The following is a 14902-nucleotide window of genomic DNA, read 5'->3' as shown; positions in this document are numbered from 1 at the left end:
CGAGCGCGAGGCTTCGCTGCTTCGGATTCCGACGGGAGGGGGGGGAAACCACCCCGAGCGCTGTCATTGGTGGCCTTCGGAGGTCAAGCCGACGTGTTGCCCAATCAGGGCTCGAGTTTGACGTGGGAGGCGGGGCTAGGCCTCCTCCCCCTCCTCCTCCCGCCCCCCCCCCGCTTCCCTCAGAGCCATTCCAAGATGGCGGGTGAGTGGAGCCGTAGCTCCTCTGGCCGCTGGATGCTCTCGCTGCTTTCTCTCCCCCCCGCTTCGTCTTTCTCCTCTCCCTCTATCGTCCCCTCCCGGGTCTCGTGCAGCAACAGCAGCCGGAGCCGCCTCGGCGGGAGGTTTTCGCTTCGTTGTTGTCATTGAATCTCTCAGCCCCCCCTTCCTCCTTCTTCTTCTCCTTCTTCTTCTCCTCCCCCTCCCTCAGCCCCCGTGGTGATCTCCTGTCTGTCTCTTGGTTTTCAGAGATCCCCTTGTATTTTGTGGACTTGCAGGATGACTTAGATGATTGTAAGTAGCAGTTTTTTGGCTTCCTCTCATTCCTCCCTCCCCGCTTTTCCCTCAGCGGTGTCGGTGTGGGAGGGGAGGGATGGCGGAGGAGGGTGTGGGGGGTGAGGAGGGGGATCGGGGGGCGAGGCCTCCTGAGGGCCCCGAGTTTGTCTCCCCTCCTGGAGGGGAGGTGACTTGGAAGAGGAGTCTTCCCTTTGTTAGGGAAGTTGCAGCGCGGGTGACCATCCATCCATCCATCATAATGTTGGTATTTGTGACGCGCTTACTATGTGCAGAGCACTGTTCTAAGCGCTGGGGGAGATCCAGGGTCATCAGGTTGTCCCACGTGGGGCTCACACTCCTAATCCCCATTTTCCAGATGAGGGAACTGAGGCACAGAGAAGTGAAGTGACTTGCCCACAGTCCCACAGCTGACAAGGGGTGGAGCCGGGATTCGAACGCATGACCTCCGACAGCCAAGCCCGGGCTCTTTCCACTGAGCCACGCTGCTTCTAATGCATCCATCCATCCATCCATCCATTTTGGGGAGGGAGGAATCGGCGACAGTGGATCTTTTACTTCCCTGTCAGTCCCTTGGGAAGCAGCGGGGCTCAGTGGAAAGAGCCCGGGTTTGGGAGTCAGAGGTCATGGGTTCCAATCCCGGCTCGGCCACTTGTCAGCTGGGGGGACGGGGGACAAGCCTCTTCACTTCCCTGGGCCTCTGTGACCTTATCTGTCAAATGGGGATGAAGACTGTGAGCCTCACGTGGGACGACCTGATGACCCTGTATCTCCCCCAGTGCTTAGAACAGTGCTCTCCACATAGCGCTTAACAAATAACAACATTATTATTATTATTATTATTGTTATTTCTTAATTTCTCTGTGCCTTAGTAACCTTATCTGTCAAATGGGGATGAGGACTGTGAGCCTCACGTGGGACAAGCTGATGACCCTGTATCTCCCCCAGCGCTTAGAACAGTGCTCTGCACATAGTAAGCGCTTAACAAACACCAACATTATTATTATTATTATTTCTTAATTTCTCTGTGCCTCAGTAACTTTATCTGTCAAATGGGGATGAAGACTGTGAGCCTCACGTGGGACAACCTGATCACCCTGTATCTCCCTCAGTGCTTAGAACAGTGCTCTGCACATAGTAAGTGCTTAACAAATAACATTATTATTAACTTCTCTGGGCCTCAGTGACCTTATCTGTCAAATAGGACTGTGAGCCTCACATGGGACAACCTGATTACCCTGTATCTTCCCCAGCTCTTAGAACAGTGCTCTGCACATAATAAGTGCTTAACAAATACCAACATTATTATTATTACTTAACTTCTTTGTGCCTTAGTTACCTTATTTGTCAAATGGGAATGAAGACTGTGAGCCTCACGTGGGACAACCTGATGACCCTGTATCTCCCCTAGCGCTTAGAACAGTGGTCTGCACATAATAAGCGTTTAAATACCAACATTATTATTATTATTATTAATTTCTCTGTGCCTCAGTAACCTTATCTGTCAAATGGGGATGAAGACTGTGAGCCTCACGTGGGACAACCTGATCACCCTGTATCTCCCTCAGCGCTTAGAACAGTGCTCTGCACATAGTAAGCGCTTAACAAATACCAACATTATTATTATTTCTTCTTTGTGTCTCCTCTTTTCCCCATTTGGGAATACTGGGGACAGCCTTGATCCCACTGATTTGGGCGTGGGGGGTTCCACCGATGTGTGAGGTTCCTTGTCTCTCCCCGGGAGAGAGGATTTGGTGTGCAAATCTGCAATGGTTTGCAGATCCATTCATTCAGTAGTATTTATCGAGCGCTTACAGTAATAATAAGAATAGTTATGGTCCTTGTTAAGCACTTACTCTGTGCAGAACTCTGTTCTAAGCGCTGGGGTAGATCCAGGATAATCAGATTGTCCCATGTGGGATTCACATTTTTTAATCCCCATTTTTGCAGATGAGGTAACTGAGGCACAGTGAAGTGACTTGCCCAAGGTCACACAGCGGACAAGTGGCGGAGCCGGGATTAGAACCCACAACCTCCGACTCTCAAGCCCAGGCTCTGTGCAGAGCACTGTACTAAGCGCTTGGAATGTACAATTTGACAACAGATAGAGACCTCCCAAGCGGTTGATTTCCCCCCCCCCCCCCCCCACTGTGTTGACAGTTGGGAGTCGGGGCACATTCAGCTCTTCCCAAAAAGGGGAATAATTTGTAAGTGTCCTTGAAGCATGCCCAGTAGAACACTGTAGATTCCTTTGGTTTCCTGGGTTAGGGTTTCATTCAGCCTTGCCTTTCACTCTTTTTCATGAGCAGTGAGCCTCCCTTGTCCTGGGATCATTTAGAAGACGGATTTTAGAATTGTTTTCTGGTGCTTGGAAGTCATTTTCATGAAATTTAGAGAGGAGCCCCGTTTTGGGGTGGAGGAGGAAACAGATTTTTAAATGTCTGGAAGCAGGGTGCCTTAGTGGAAAAAGCCCGGGCTTGGGAGTCAGAGATCGCGAGTTCTCATCCCGGCTTTGTCACTTGTCAGCTATGTGACTGTGGGCAAGTTACTTTACTTCTCTGTGCTTCAGGTACCTCATCTGTAAAATGGGGATGAAGACTGTGAGCCCCACGTGGAACAACCTGATTACCTTGTATCTATCCCAGCTCTTAGAACAGTGCTTGGCACAGAGTAAGCACTTAACAAATTCCAGCATCATTATTATTATTATTTCTTCAAGAGGGTGAGCTGCCCGAAAGATGTGGTAAAGGGCCAGGCCTCTTCCAAGGGAATGAATTATGACAGGGCTCTTCCCAGCAGTTTTAAACTGTAATTTCTGGCTTCTGTGGAGTTGATCCCATGAAAAGTTTGCAGACGCTTTTGAAGAGAAGGGCTGAATAATTCATTCAGTCGTATTTATGGAGCGCTTACTGTGTGCAGAGCACTGTACTAAGCGCTTGGAGTGTACAATTCGGCAACAGATAGAGACAATCCCTGCACAAAAACGGGCTCACAGTCTAAAAGGGGGAGACAGTAAAAATGTCAATCAACCGTTTTTACTGAGCACTGTACTAAGCACTTGGGGGAGTATAAAATAACTGAATTGGTAGACACATTCCCTGTCCACAACAAGCTTACAGTCTAGAGGTAGAGACGGACATTAATATAAATACATTTACCGGTGTGTTCATAAGAATTGTGGAGTTGATGGGAGGCGGTAAACACAAGGTGGAAATCCAAGTGGAAATCCAACCAAGTCATCTTATTTGTAGTTTGCACTGGTTGTAATGTATAGCAAAATGATAGCCACAGTGCTAAGGTTGGATCGAGAGGTTTGTTTGATTTGCTCTATAAATTTCAGAGGGACAGGTGCAAGGTAGTACATTTATGGACAAAAGTGAGCTATCCAAAAATGGGATGGGAAAGACTGGCTAGGAATAACCACAGCTGGACCACAGCTGAGTTTGAGTCAGCAATGTGGTGCTGTTATTTAAAAAGCCTATGAAGGCTTGGGGTATATTAATAGGAGTAAGTCCTGTAAGTAATCCTTACACTAAGCTCTGCATAGATCATACCCTTATTAGAGTATAATGTACAGTTTTGAACACCACACTTTGTATAGGTTGCAGAAAACTGGAGAAAATTCATTGAAGAGCAACAAAATTGATCGATGGAATGAGAAACAAATGTGAAGGCATTTGGAGGCATTTAATTTAGCGGAAAGAAGGCTGAGGTTGACTTGATATCTGTCCTGAAGTGTGAGGGTTCTTATGAAGATATCAACAGTTTTCCTACTTTTCTCATCTACAGAGGACTAAGAGGGAAAAGATCTAGATCGTAGCAGAGGAGAGATCAGTTGTACGTTAGAGAAACAATGTGGCTTAGTGGATAGAGCAGAAGGACCTGGATTCTAATCCCAGCTTTGCCACTTGTCTGCTTTGGGACCTTGGGCAAGTCACTTAACTTCTCTGTGCCTCAGTTACCTCATCTGTAAAGTAGGGATTAAGCTCCATGTGGGACAGGGACTGCACTGATTAACTTGAATCTACCCCAGTGCTTAGTACAATGCCTAGCACATAGTACGCGCTTAACAATGCCATAAAAAATGAGGAATACTTTCTTCATAGAGCGAAAAAGCACTGAAACGGCTATCAAAGGAAGTTTTGTAGAAGGTCTGTTCCTGAGAGTTATTTTTTGGTTTATTTTTAAAGAAGACAGTGATCTAGCCTTGCTGGTTTTCCGATCTGGAGGTAGAGTGTTGTTGAGGTGAAAACCAGAACTGTGGAGACCAAGTTCAAGACTGTTGAGCCTGCGAGCCCGTTGTTCGGCGGGATTGTCTCTATCTGCTGCCGAATTGTACATTCCAAGCTTTTAGTACAGTGCTCTGCACACAGTAAGCGCTCAGTAAATGCAATTGAATGAATGAAGTTCAGGTGAGATCTACTGGGAACCCATTCCTCACTTCCACAATGAGGTACCCCCGTTGAGCAAAACACTGTGCACATGAAAGTACCATATATATGGACAACCATACTTCAGCTAACGTGCATGTACTTGGAAAAGGAGTATCGGTATCAACAGAATTTTTGAGCCTCTGTTGTGGACTAAGAAAAATGAAAAATTTAATCCCTGTTCTCAAGTTTACAATCTAATGGATGAGGCAGCAGATATAAATACGACTATAGCACAGTTATAATTAGAAGAGAAGCAGCGTGGCTCATTGGAAAGAGCACGGGCTTTGGAGTCAGGGCTCATGAGTTCGAATCCCAGCTCTGCCACTTGTCAGCTGTGTGACTGTGGGCAAGTCACTTAACTTCTCTGGGCCTCAGTTCCCTCATCTGTAAAATGGGGATTAAGACTGTGAGCCCCATGTGGGACAACCTGATTCCCCTGTGTCTACCCCAGCGCTTAGAACAGTGCTCGGCACATAGTAAGCGCTTAACAAATACCAACATTATTATTATTATTATTATTAGAAAACGTGATCCCTTCCTTAGTAGGACAGATAGACATTTAAATCAATTACAAGATGGGAAGGGTAACATGTAAGATATGGGCAGGTGTTACACATTGGGAGGGGGTGCTATGGTGCAAAAGGCGGAAGTGGCAGGAGGGGATTGAAAGGTGGGAAGATTAGAGATTACACAGAGACGGTCTCCTAGTGAAAATATGATATCAGAAGGGCTTTGAGGACAGGAAGGGTTGTGGCCTGTCAGATGTGAAGAGATAAGGAATTCCAGGTTGAGGAGCAATGAGGGGTCATGGAGGCAGTCAGTAGGATAGTCTGAGAGGAATGAAAATTGTGAGCTAGAGTGTAGTTGGATAGAAGAGTCAATAAGTAGGAGACACAGAGGTGATTGAGTGTACTTTATAGAGTTGATAACACCAGTATCCTCCCCAATCAGGAAGCCTTCAGCTTCTATATCACCCTTGACTTCATGCTGTTTTTTCCAATCCTAAAATTCCATTTATTGCCAAATCCTACAGGTTTCTCTTAAATAACATCTCCCAGATCCACCCCTCCATCTCCACTTAAACGGCTACCTTCCTGGTATAAGTTCTGATCACATCTCAGCTAGACTATTGCATCAACTTTCTTTCCAGTTTTCCTGCCTCCAGCCTCTTCCCCTGGATCATGTTTTTGAGGCTTTGCTTGGCCAACATATTTCCCCTCCTCCAAAGCTTCCACTGGAGCTTTGTGTCTCTCCAAACCAAACCAAAAAACTCCTCCCAATCAGCTTCAAGGTTCCCTTTTAACTTATCCTACCTTACCTATCTGCTCTCATCACCCACTACTCCCCAACTCTCTCCCCTCTAGACCGTAAGTTTGTTTTGGGCAGGGAATGTGTCTGCTAATTCTATTGTATTGTACTCTCCCAAATGCTTAGTATGTTGCTCTGCACCTAGTAAGTGCTCAATAAATATGAATGAATGATTTTTTTTCCTCCGTAGCCATATCTTACTCTTGGCTCCTCTGCCTATATCTTCTAACTCATTCTGTTCCCCTGTCTTGGAACTCCCTTCCTCCCTCCCTCTAATCTAGCAGACTACATATTCAACGCCCCCTAAAATCCCATTTCCTCCAACAAACTTGATCTGATTAATTTCTTCACTCCCAAAGCCATTTGAGTCCCTCAACCAGGGCTAGCATTTGCAAACTTATTTGGATCCATCCTCAGAATTCTTAGAAATGCATTTATTTAATCACTTTTATTTCTTTTCACTACTCTAATTGTAAACTTTTTTATGCCTACCTTATCCTGTAAAGTGTGAATCCCTTGTCTTTTCTTCATTCTGAACTTCCCAACTATCTAGTAACAGTATAATATACTACTTAAAGTCAGAGTTTCTGCTTGATGTGGAGAGGAATGGGCAGCTGTGGGATATTTTGAAGATTATGTGATATAAATAAGCATGTATCAGGACTTGGAGATGGATTAATTATCATCTCCCATTTACTTTCCACATCCAGAGGTGACCCTAAGTTTGCCGCTTTTAAAAAGGGGCTTGAGGGTGGCATTAAACAGTGATGGGTAAATTAGGTAGGGAGGTGAGTTTGGCCTTTTTGAGTTTAAGGTAATAATAGGTCACCCAAATGGAGAAGTTTTGAAGGTAGGAACAAGTATGGTGACAGGTCTCGACCAAGTTCATTTTGCAGGAGTAGCGTGCCCTAGTGGAAAACAGTATGGACCTGAGAGTCAGAAAACCTGGGTTCTAATTCTGACTCTGCCACATGGCTACTCTGTGGCCTTGGGAAAGTCACTTAACTTCTCTTTGCTTTAGTTACGTATCTGTAAAATGGGGATTAAGAAGGTGAGCCCCACATGGGACATGGACTATGTGCAATCTGATTATCTTGTATCTGTGGTGCCGTGCACATAGTAATCACTTAACAAATACCACTTAAAAAAAAAAAGTTCAACTTGAATCTGGACCTAGTTCAACCTGGGACTGGACCATAGGCTTGGGACCCCACAGAACAACTTGGTGACTCATTTCTGTGCCAGTGTTTGAGAAGTCCAGCCACAGATTTGAAAAGGTGCCATAAGAGCATAGCAACAGGAAATAACAAATTTTAAAAGGAGTGTAGAATTTAAACCAGAGTCAGCTAATGCTCATGGTTAAATAAAAGATTTTCTGAACTGGATCCGCCATCTAATTTTACGATTATTAAAATGTTTGAATCAGCCTGGTCATTGGCCTAGATGAAATAACTTAGTTGGTGTCTCAGTTACTCTGACTTCCTGAATAATTTTGGGCTAATGATTTTTGCCTTCTAACTTCAGTAGAATGAGCATATTAATGAGCAAAGGCCATTGAGTTTCTCAGTAATGGGTATTTTAGGAGAACTGAATTGAAAACTGCCAAGTCTGCTTATTATCCTTCTCTTTTACTCTTTCTTTTTCTGTGGGAAAACCAAAGATTTTGGAGAGTGGTCAAGTTGTCTTTTTTTCTTTGCAAATGATTATTCAACATCTTCATGTGCAGGAACAGAATCGTTTACCCAGAAAATCAGCTAGCTAGCTAAAGCACCGCCTTGCCTCAATTTTACTTGGAAGGGTGAGTGTTAGAGACAAGTATTGAGTCTTCTGTCAAGTAGCTTCATTTATAAGCCTGATTTAAAACAGTAAATTTCCCTGCAGCTGGATGTAAATTTAAGGGTTGTTTCAACATTTGCAATAGGTGAAGGAAAAACTATTTAGAAGTTATAAGTGCAACAGTTTAGTTATTAATCTGCCTAGTTGAGACTTCTGAGACGGGTTGTGCCAGACAGCACATTTAATGTGCCATTTTTGGTGAGCTGTTCGTGGGGGGTGAGGGGTTGGAAAGAAGAAATACAGTATGAAATATCAATTACTTTATGTTTCAGAGTTTTTTAATCTCAGCCCATCTGTGGTTTTTATAGGAAGTCAGAATGGAGCTTTAATAGAGGGCTGCAGTTTTACAGGGGGAAGTTAAAATAAGGATCAATTTGTGAGGCTGAAAAAACATTAAATTGTAATTACCCCTAATTCATTTTAATATATGTCTCCCCCTCTAGACTGTAAGCTCCTTATGGGCATGGAACGTGTCTGTCAACTCTGTTGTATTCTCTCAACCGCTTAATACAGTGCTCTGCACAAAGTAAGTACTCAATAAATAGCACAAGTTAATTGATTAAATCAACAAAGTCGATCATTAGTTGTGAGCTTTAGGACATGAAGAAGCACTCTCGGCATGCTGATGCCTTCCCCCCCCCCCCATCCCCCCCCATCAGTGCCCACCTGCAGCAGCATTCTTTCTCTCGCAGAGGAATGGAGCTTTGTTAGAAATGACCCCCGAGGGATTGGTGACCAGTTACACCCTTATGATGCTTCCTAGATTGTCACTTCCTGAGCCCCAGCTACTGCAGCAGTGGGATAAAGACAGTGGTTAAGGCCAGAAGGCCTTGTGTTTTTTGGCGATGGTAACCATGATGGAGGAAGCAGAGGTGATCTAGAATTTAGCATAGCAGCATAAATTCTCTCTCTCTCTCTCTCTCTCTCTCTCTCTCTCAATGGACAGGGGTCTGTCCTTTCATGTGTGTGTGCGTTAGAGAGATTGTGTGTATCATCCTTCCGCTTCTCAGTCCCCTTTTCACTCTGTGTTTTTGCACGCACTTGCATAATTGCCCCACTTTATTTTCATAATTTTTTTAACATTAAAACAGGAGCGCGATTATTATGTCTTGCAGGAATTAATCTCACAATTAGGGAGAGGAAAAAAGGAAGGTTAAAAAGGAGAAAGGAGGGGAGAAGGAAGAAGAAGGTTAAAGGGCACTAGATTAGCTCTTGCACTCTCCTTAAAAGCTGCATACAGTAGTTACTGAAAAGGACACTAGATTGGCCCTTCTATTTCACTCTCCTTAAAAGCTGCGTACAATAGGCACTGAATGAATTGGGAAGTGGCACAGGTCTGGGAGTCAGAGAACCTGGGTTCTAATCCCGGCTACCCCACTGGTCTGCTGTGTGACCGCGGGCAAGGCACTTAATTTATCTGGGCCTCAGTTTCCTCATCTGTAAAATGGGGATCCAGGTGGTGAATTCCACGTGGGACAAAGATTGTGTCCAACCTGATTATCTTGTTTTTGCCCCAGCACTTAGTACAGTGCCTAGCACATAGTAAGCACTTAACAAATAGTATTAAAAAAACCCTTTCTCATCTATTCCAGCAACAGTGTACTTCAGTTTCAATTAAGAAATTTCCCATCCCTATGAGTGAACAATCTCTGAGATGCTTTGGGGTCCTTACTCTTTGCCTCTTCCTTCCTCCATGTGCACTTCTAGCACTTCTTAGAATTATGTGGTTTAAGAAATATTTTATTTCCTCCCCAGAAATCAGGGTGGGGCAGTTATGTAGAGAGGCCATTATGTGAGCAAATGCTGGTGTTTGCCAGCATCCTCAAAAGTAGCAGGCAAGTTAGTGGAAAATTTAGTCATTAGGGATTACAATTTTAATTGTTAGCCTTGTTGATTTGTAAAGTCAAAGATTGAGTGCTTTAGCAGGCTGTTCCATATATTTATACCTTTATTGCTCTGATGAGAGGATGTTTCTTTATCATGTTGGTGTGTTAAAAAATAAGGTTAGTGGAAAAACTGATGAGCAAAATCTATTTGTGTCCGTAAAGCTTCTGAGACTATGTTGGAAAAACATCAACCCGCCAGAATACTGTTGTTAATTTAACAAGATTATGGTCATGAAAAGTGTCGGAATTACCTGTGTTTTGCCTTGGAGCAGAAGGGAAAAACAATCACAGAGATATCTAAGGTTGGGAGAGAAAACTGTGGGCTGTGTCTGCTCTTTGCAGAGTTCTGAACTCTATAGCTGTGTGCAAATGGTTAGTGACTTCACATGAGAATTAGTGACTAAGGATGGCTAATGAGATTAGTGTTACTTAATAGCTAAGTGATTTGCGGAAGTTCTCAACAAGTTTTGAGGAAGGAAATTTTGTTAATGACTAATGACTTCCATTTCTTTTGTTCTAAAAGACTTACTAAAAAGGAGATGAAACACATAGGACATTTGCAGGACTATTTACCTACTAATGCATTCTGTGAGGATTTATGAACTCCAGATTTTGACAGAGTTTTTTGTAGCCCTATTTCATATGTATTACACACATCTAGTTCTATAATGAAAGTATTACAGTTTTGCAGAGCCCCACTCTAAGGAAAACCTGTGTTGAAGTACTCACCCATGGCAAGCGCTGCTCTTAGGACTATAATGATTTCTTCTGACACAGCGACTCATTCTCGGACGATCACTCCCTACACTCCCTAATTCCACCGTCACATCCTAGCCAAAATGCAGAGTGAAAGTACATGTCTTGCAGAACTGAGTTTATGACTCTGGCTATGATGGTGTGCAATTTTGACATCTGTACTAATCACTGTTCCTGTGGCTGCGATGAGCCTACACCAGCCATTTCAAGCCATCCCTGCTCTCACTCATCACCTTGGCACTCCCATCACGTTATACTCTTTGTCATTCCATCCTTCAGAGCAAGCTGTTGCATGTCTGTTATGCGCAGAGCACTGTTCTAAGGATGATCAGTCATATTCCATCCCTAGTCCATACTGGGCTCTAAAAAGGGGGCAGAGAGTTGGTCACATAGAAAAGATTGAAACAGTTAAAACAGCATTAACATAATAAGCAAGGACATCAACAGCAACAAGAGGCAGAGTACATTATGATGAAAGGAGTAGTTTCCAGATTCGTCATTGACCTTTCCAGGGTCTAAATCAATGGTATTTATTGAGTGTTTACTGTGTGCAAAGCACTGTATTAAACGCTCGGGAGAGAAACTTAATAACAATAAAAAGACACATTCTCTGCCCATAATGATCTCACAGTCTAGAGTGGAGACAGACATAATAGAAATAAATGACAGATATATACATAAGTGCTGTGGGGCTGGGAGGGAGGATGAATAAAGGGAGCAAGTCAGGGCGATGCAGAAGGGCGTGGGAGAAGAGGAAATGGGGGCTTAGTCAGGGAAGGCCTCTTGGAAGAGATGTGCTTCCAGTAAGGCTTTGAAGAGGGGGAGGGTAATTGTCGGATTTGAGGAAGGAGGGCGTTCCAGGCCTGATGGAGATGTGGGCGAGGGGTCTGCTCTAAGATAGACGAGATCGAGGTAAAAGTGAGAAAGCGTTAGTGTGGACTGGGTAGGAGGGAAGTAGGAGGGTAGGAAGGGAGAAGGTGATTGAGTGCTTTAAAGCCAATGGTGAGAAGTTTGTGTTTGATGCGGGAGTGGATGGGCAACCACTGGAGTTTCTTGAGGCGTGGGCAAGCAGTCCTGAGTGTTTTTGTTGAAAAATGATCTGGGCATCAGAGTGAAGTATGGACCGGGGAGGTCAGCAAGAGAGCTGTTACAGTAATCAAGGCCAAATCCTGGCTCTGCCACTTGTCTGCTATGTGACCTTCTTGGTCTCTTTTGCCAGTTCTTCTGCTTCCCACTCCCTCACTGTCCTTATCCTTAAGACCCCCTTCTCTTCTCAAGCTACACTCACTCCCTTGGGGAATTCATCTAGCTCTCAGTGTTTCTTGTCTACACTAATTCTATTATGCTCTTCCAAGTGCTTATTACTGTGCTGTGCACACAAAGGATGCTTAATAAACTCCTTTGAGGGATAACAAAAAGTATTATTTTCAGCAGCAGAGGAAGAGAAGTTATGGTCCCCACCCCAAATTATATAGCAGTAGAAATGTGAAGAGTATTCGGGTTGACTTGTGGTTCATTGTCTGAACAAAGGAGTGTATTGTGAATGTGGAAAAGAGCTGTTCCTTAAAACCCCAGAAGCAGTATGGTCTAGTGGATGGAGCACAGGCCTGGGAGTCAGAGGACCTTTTTTTATGGCATTTAAGTGCTTACTATGTGCCAAGCACTGGACTGAGCGCTGGGGTAGATACAAAATAATCAGGTTGGACACAGCCTGTGTCTCACGTGGGGCTCACAGTCTTAATCCCCATTTTAATAATAATAATAATGTTGGTATTTGTTAAGCGCTTACTGTGTGCCGAGCACTGTTCTAAGCGCTGGGGTAGACACAGGGGAATCAGGTTGTCCCACGTGGGGCTCACAATCGTAATCCTCATTTTACAGATGAGGTAACTGAGGCACCGAGAAGTTAAGTGACTTGCCCAAAGTCACACAGCTGACATGTGGCCGAGCAGGGATTCGAACCCATGACCTCTGACTCCAAAGCCCGTGCTCTTTCCACTGAGCCACGCTGCTTCTCCAGATGAGATAACTGAGACAGAGGAAAGTAAAGTGACTTGCCCAAGGTCACATAGCAGACAAGTGGCAGAGCTGGGATTACAAACCCAGGTCCAGGAAAGCAGTGTGGTATAGGGTAAAGAGCCCGGGCCTGGGAACTAGAGGGTCAGGGTTCTAATCCCGGCTCTGCCAGTTGCTTGCTGTGTGACAATGGGCAAGTCGTATAACTTCTCTGGGCCTCAGTTTCCTCAACTGTCAAATGAGGATTAAATACCCGTTTTCCTTCCTACTCAGATGATGAACCTCATGCGGGACAGGGCCTGCATCTGACCTAATCCTGTGCACCCACCCCAGTGCTTGGAACAGTGCTTGACACACAGTGAGCATTTAACCAGTACCATAAAAAGGAGGCATACTCTTCATTTAAGTTGAAAAACCACATTAAGTAGAACCAACTACTTGTGCAGCCTCCTTGCAAAAGACTTAAAATCATATCACAACTCTGCATTTAGTATTGTGCTGCTATTCTTTGAGTGTACGTAATTATGGATTACACAGTTTACCAACACATCATTACAAAATAGAGCACATATAGGGATTTCATATTATTTCTGCAACAGTTTTGGAATCAGTTCTAATATATGGCATCAAATTTGGGGAATTGTGCCCCATGGTTCAACCACATTTTCAAGGACCGTCACCTCATTTCATCATGGGGGATACTTGAATACAGATGAACCTATATGTTGAAGAGCAAATAATGTACTGCTTCTTAGTTATGATGCTAAGTGGTTGTTAGTCTCACCCACCGATAGAAAAGAGGTGCTTTTATGCATATGATCAAAGACAGTGTTTGGGTGGTGAGCTCCTTTGCTCCCTTCTCATATACCCTCCCAGTCTTACTTTATTCCTTCTCAGATTCCCCACAGTTATATTTTTGGTAAGTGAAATTGCTTCTAAAGAATGAGACAACTCCAATTTTAACCACCTGTAAGTTTTAAACTTGTCAGTTACTTGGAAAATGTCTGTGTAGATGTTCAGCAAGTACTTTAGAGAGAGAGAGAGAGTATAGTGGGCACAGCCCTAATTCTTTAACCTGAATTGGAACAGAAATCTTGAAGATGTAATACATTTCCTTAAAATTAGGGATTTCATAAATAGAGGAAGACTATTAAGAAATGCAATAAAGTCTTGAAAGAGATCGCATTTTCTTTTAGCCCAAAGGGACTGCTGTCAAATTTGAGGTACTACAAATACAGTTAATATTTATCCCCACAAGGGCCAGGGACCATGTCTAATTCACTGTGTATTTTTCCCAGCATTTAGTAGAGTGCTCTGCACATAGTAAGTGCTTAAAAAATACTTTTACTGTCCCTATGTCCAAAAGGATGATTGGTTAGCTATACTAGTGTCTTGGATTTGTAGAGCACTTCTTATTTTTTCAGAGTTCTTCCAAGAAAATTAACTAATTGTAGTTAACTTTGAATATCATATAAGGAATTAACCTCCGAGAGCTGCAAATCTGTTTTTCTCCTGAGGTTTTTTTTTTTTTTTAAGAACTTTCTCCTAGTCCAGTATAACATTGGTTACTACTGGAATCAATATTGAAACATTCATAGGGTTAAATCAGTCACCTCTTGGAAAGTTATCCCAAACTATTTACCAGGGTTTTTAAAAAAAATATTATTTCAAAAGAATATATATTTTGTGAGATGGTTCCTAAAAAAAGATTAATAGTTCAAAAAGTTAACTGCACTGGGTAAAATGTTTCAAAGTAGGGAATCGGATAATCTGGTTTTATGATTAAAAAAAAGTTTTAAGTGGGCATTTTTGCCATATGTAGGTTGCTCCTTAGATGTTTGGGTCAAATTGTGCCTAGCACTCATCAGTATCTTCAAGACAGTTTTCTGTTTAGAAACGGTTTAGTCCAGGTTTCATCGGATGGGTTGAATAGACATTCCTCCTGAAAATGTTCTTCTCAACTGCATTAAAGTCAGACGAAGCAGCTCAACAAAGAGCAGAGCATGGCAACCCTGAACTATGAGGCTTCTGTACATTCACAGTGAGATGCAGAAAGTAATAGCAAGAGACGAGGAAAGAGCTGAACAAGAAATGGGTAGAGAGAGACGTGGACGAGGAAGGGAGATGAAGCTGGGAGACCAAGAGAATGAGATTTAA

The 14902-nt window shown here is 43.5% G+C and overlaps 1 protein-coding gene across 3 annotated transcripts in view; it reads left to right on the top strand.

Annotated features, from left to right (window-relative positions):
* Positions 1 to 178: 178 nt before the first annotated feature.
* Positions 179 to 14902, top strand: part of ANKRD60 (ankyrin repeat domain 60) — a 59068-nt gene continuing 44344 nt past the window's right edge. For 2 of the 3 annotated variants that reach the window (XM_039912826.1, XM_007671422.3), the window contains exons 1-2: positions 179 to 202; positions 466 to 510. In XM_039912826.1, the coding sequence (XP_039768760.1) occupies positions 196 to 202; positions 466 to 510 (52 nt within the window). In that variant the 5' untranslated portion in view covers positions 179 to 195. Of the gene's footprint in view, positions 203 to 465; positions 511 to 8577; positions 8614 to 14902 lie in introns of those variants that run through there. The other variant, XM_039912827.1, reaches the window with a different exon arrangement.

The sequence above is a fragment of the Ornithorhynchus anatinus genome, chromosome 8, assembly GCF_004115215.2.
Source record: "Ornithorhynchus anatinus isolate Pmale09 chromosome 8, mOrnAna1.pri.v4, whole genome shotgun sequence".
Taxonomy (NCBI): domain Eukaryota; kingdom Metazoa; phylum Chordata; class Mammalia; order Monotremata; family Ornithorhynchidae; genus Ornithorhynchus; species Ornithorhynchus anatinus.
This window is presented reverse-complemented; position numbering and strand designations above follow the sequence as displayed.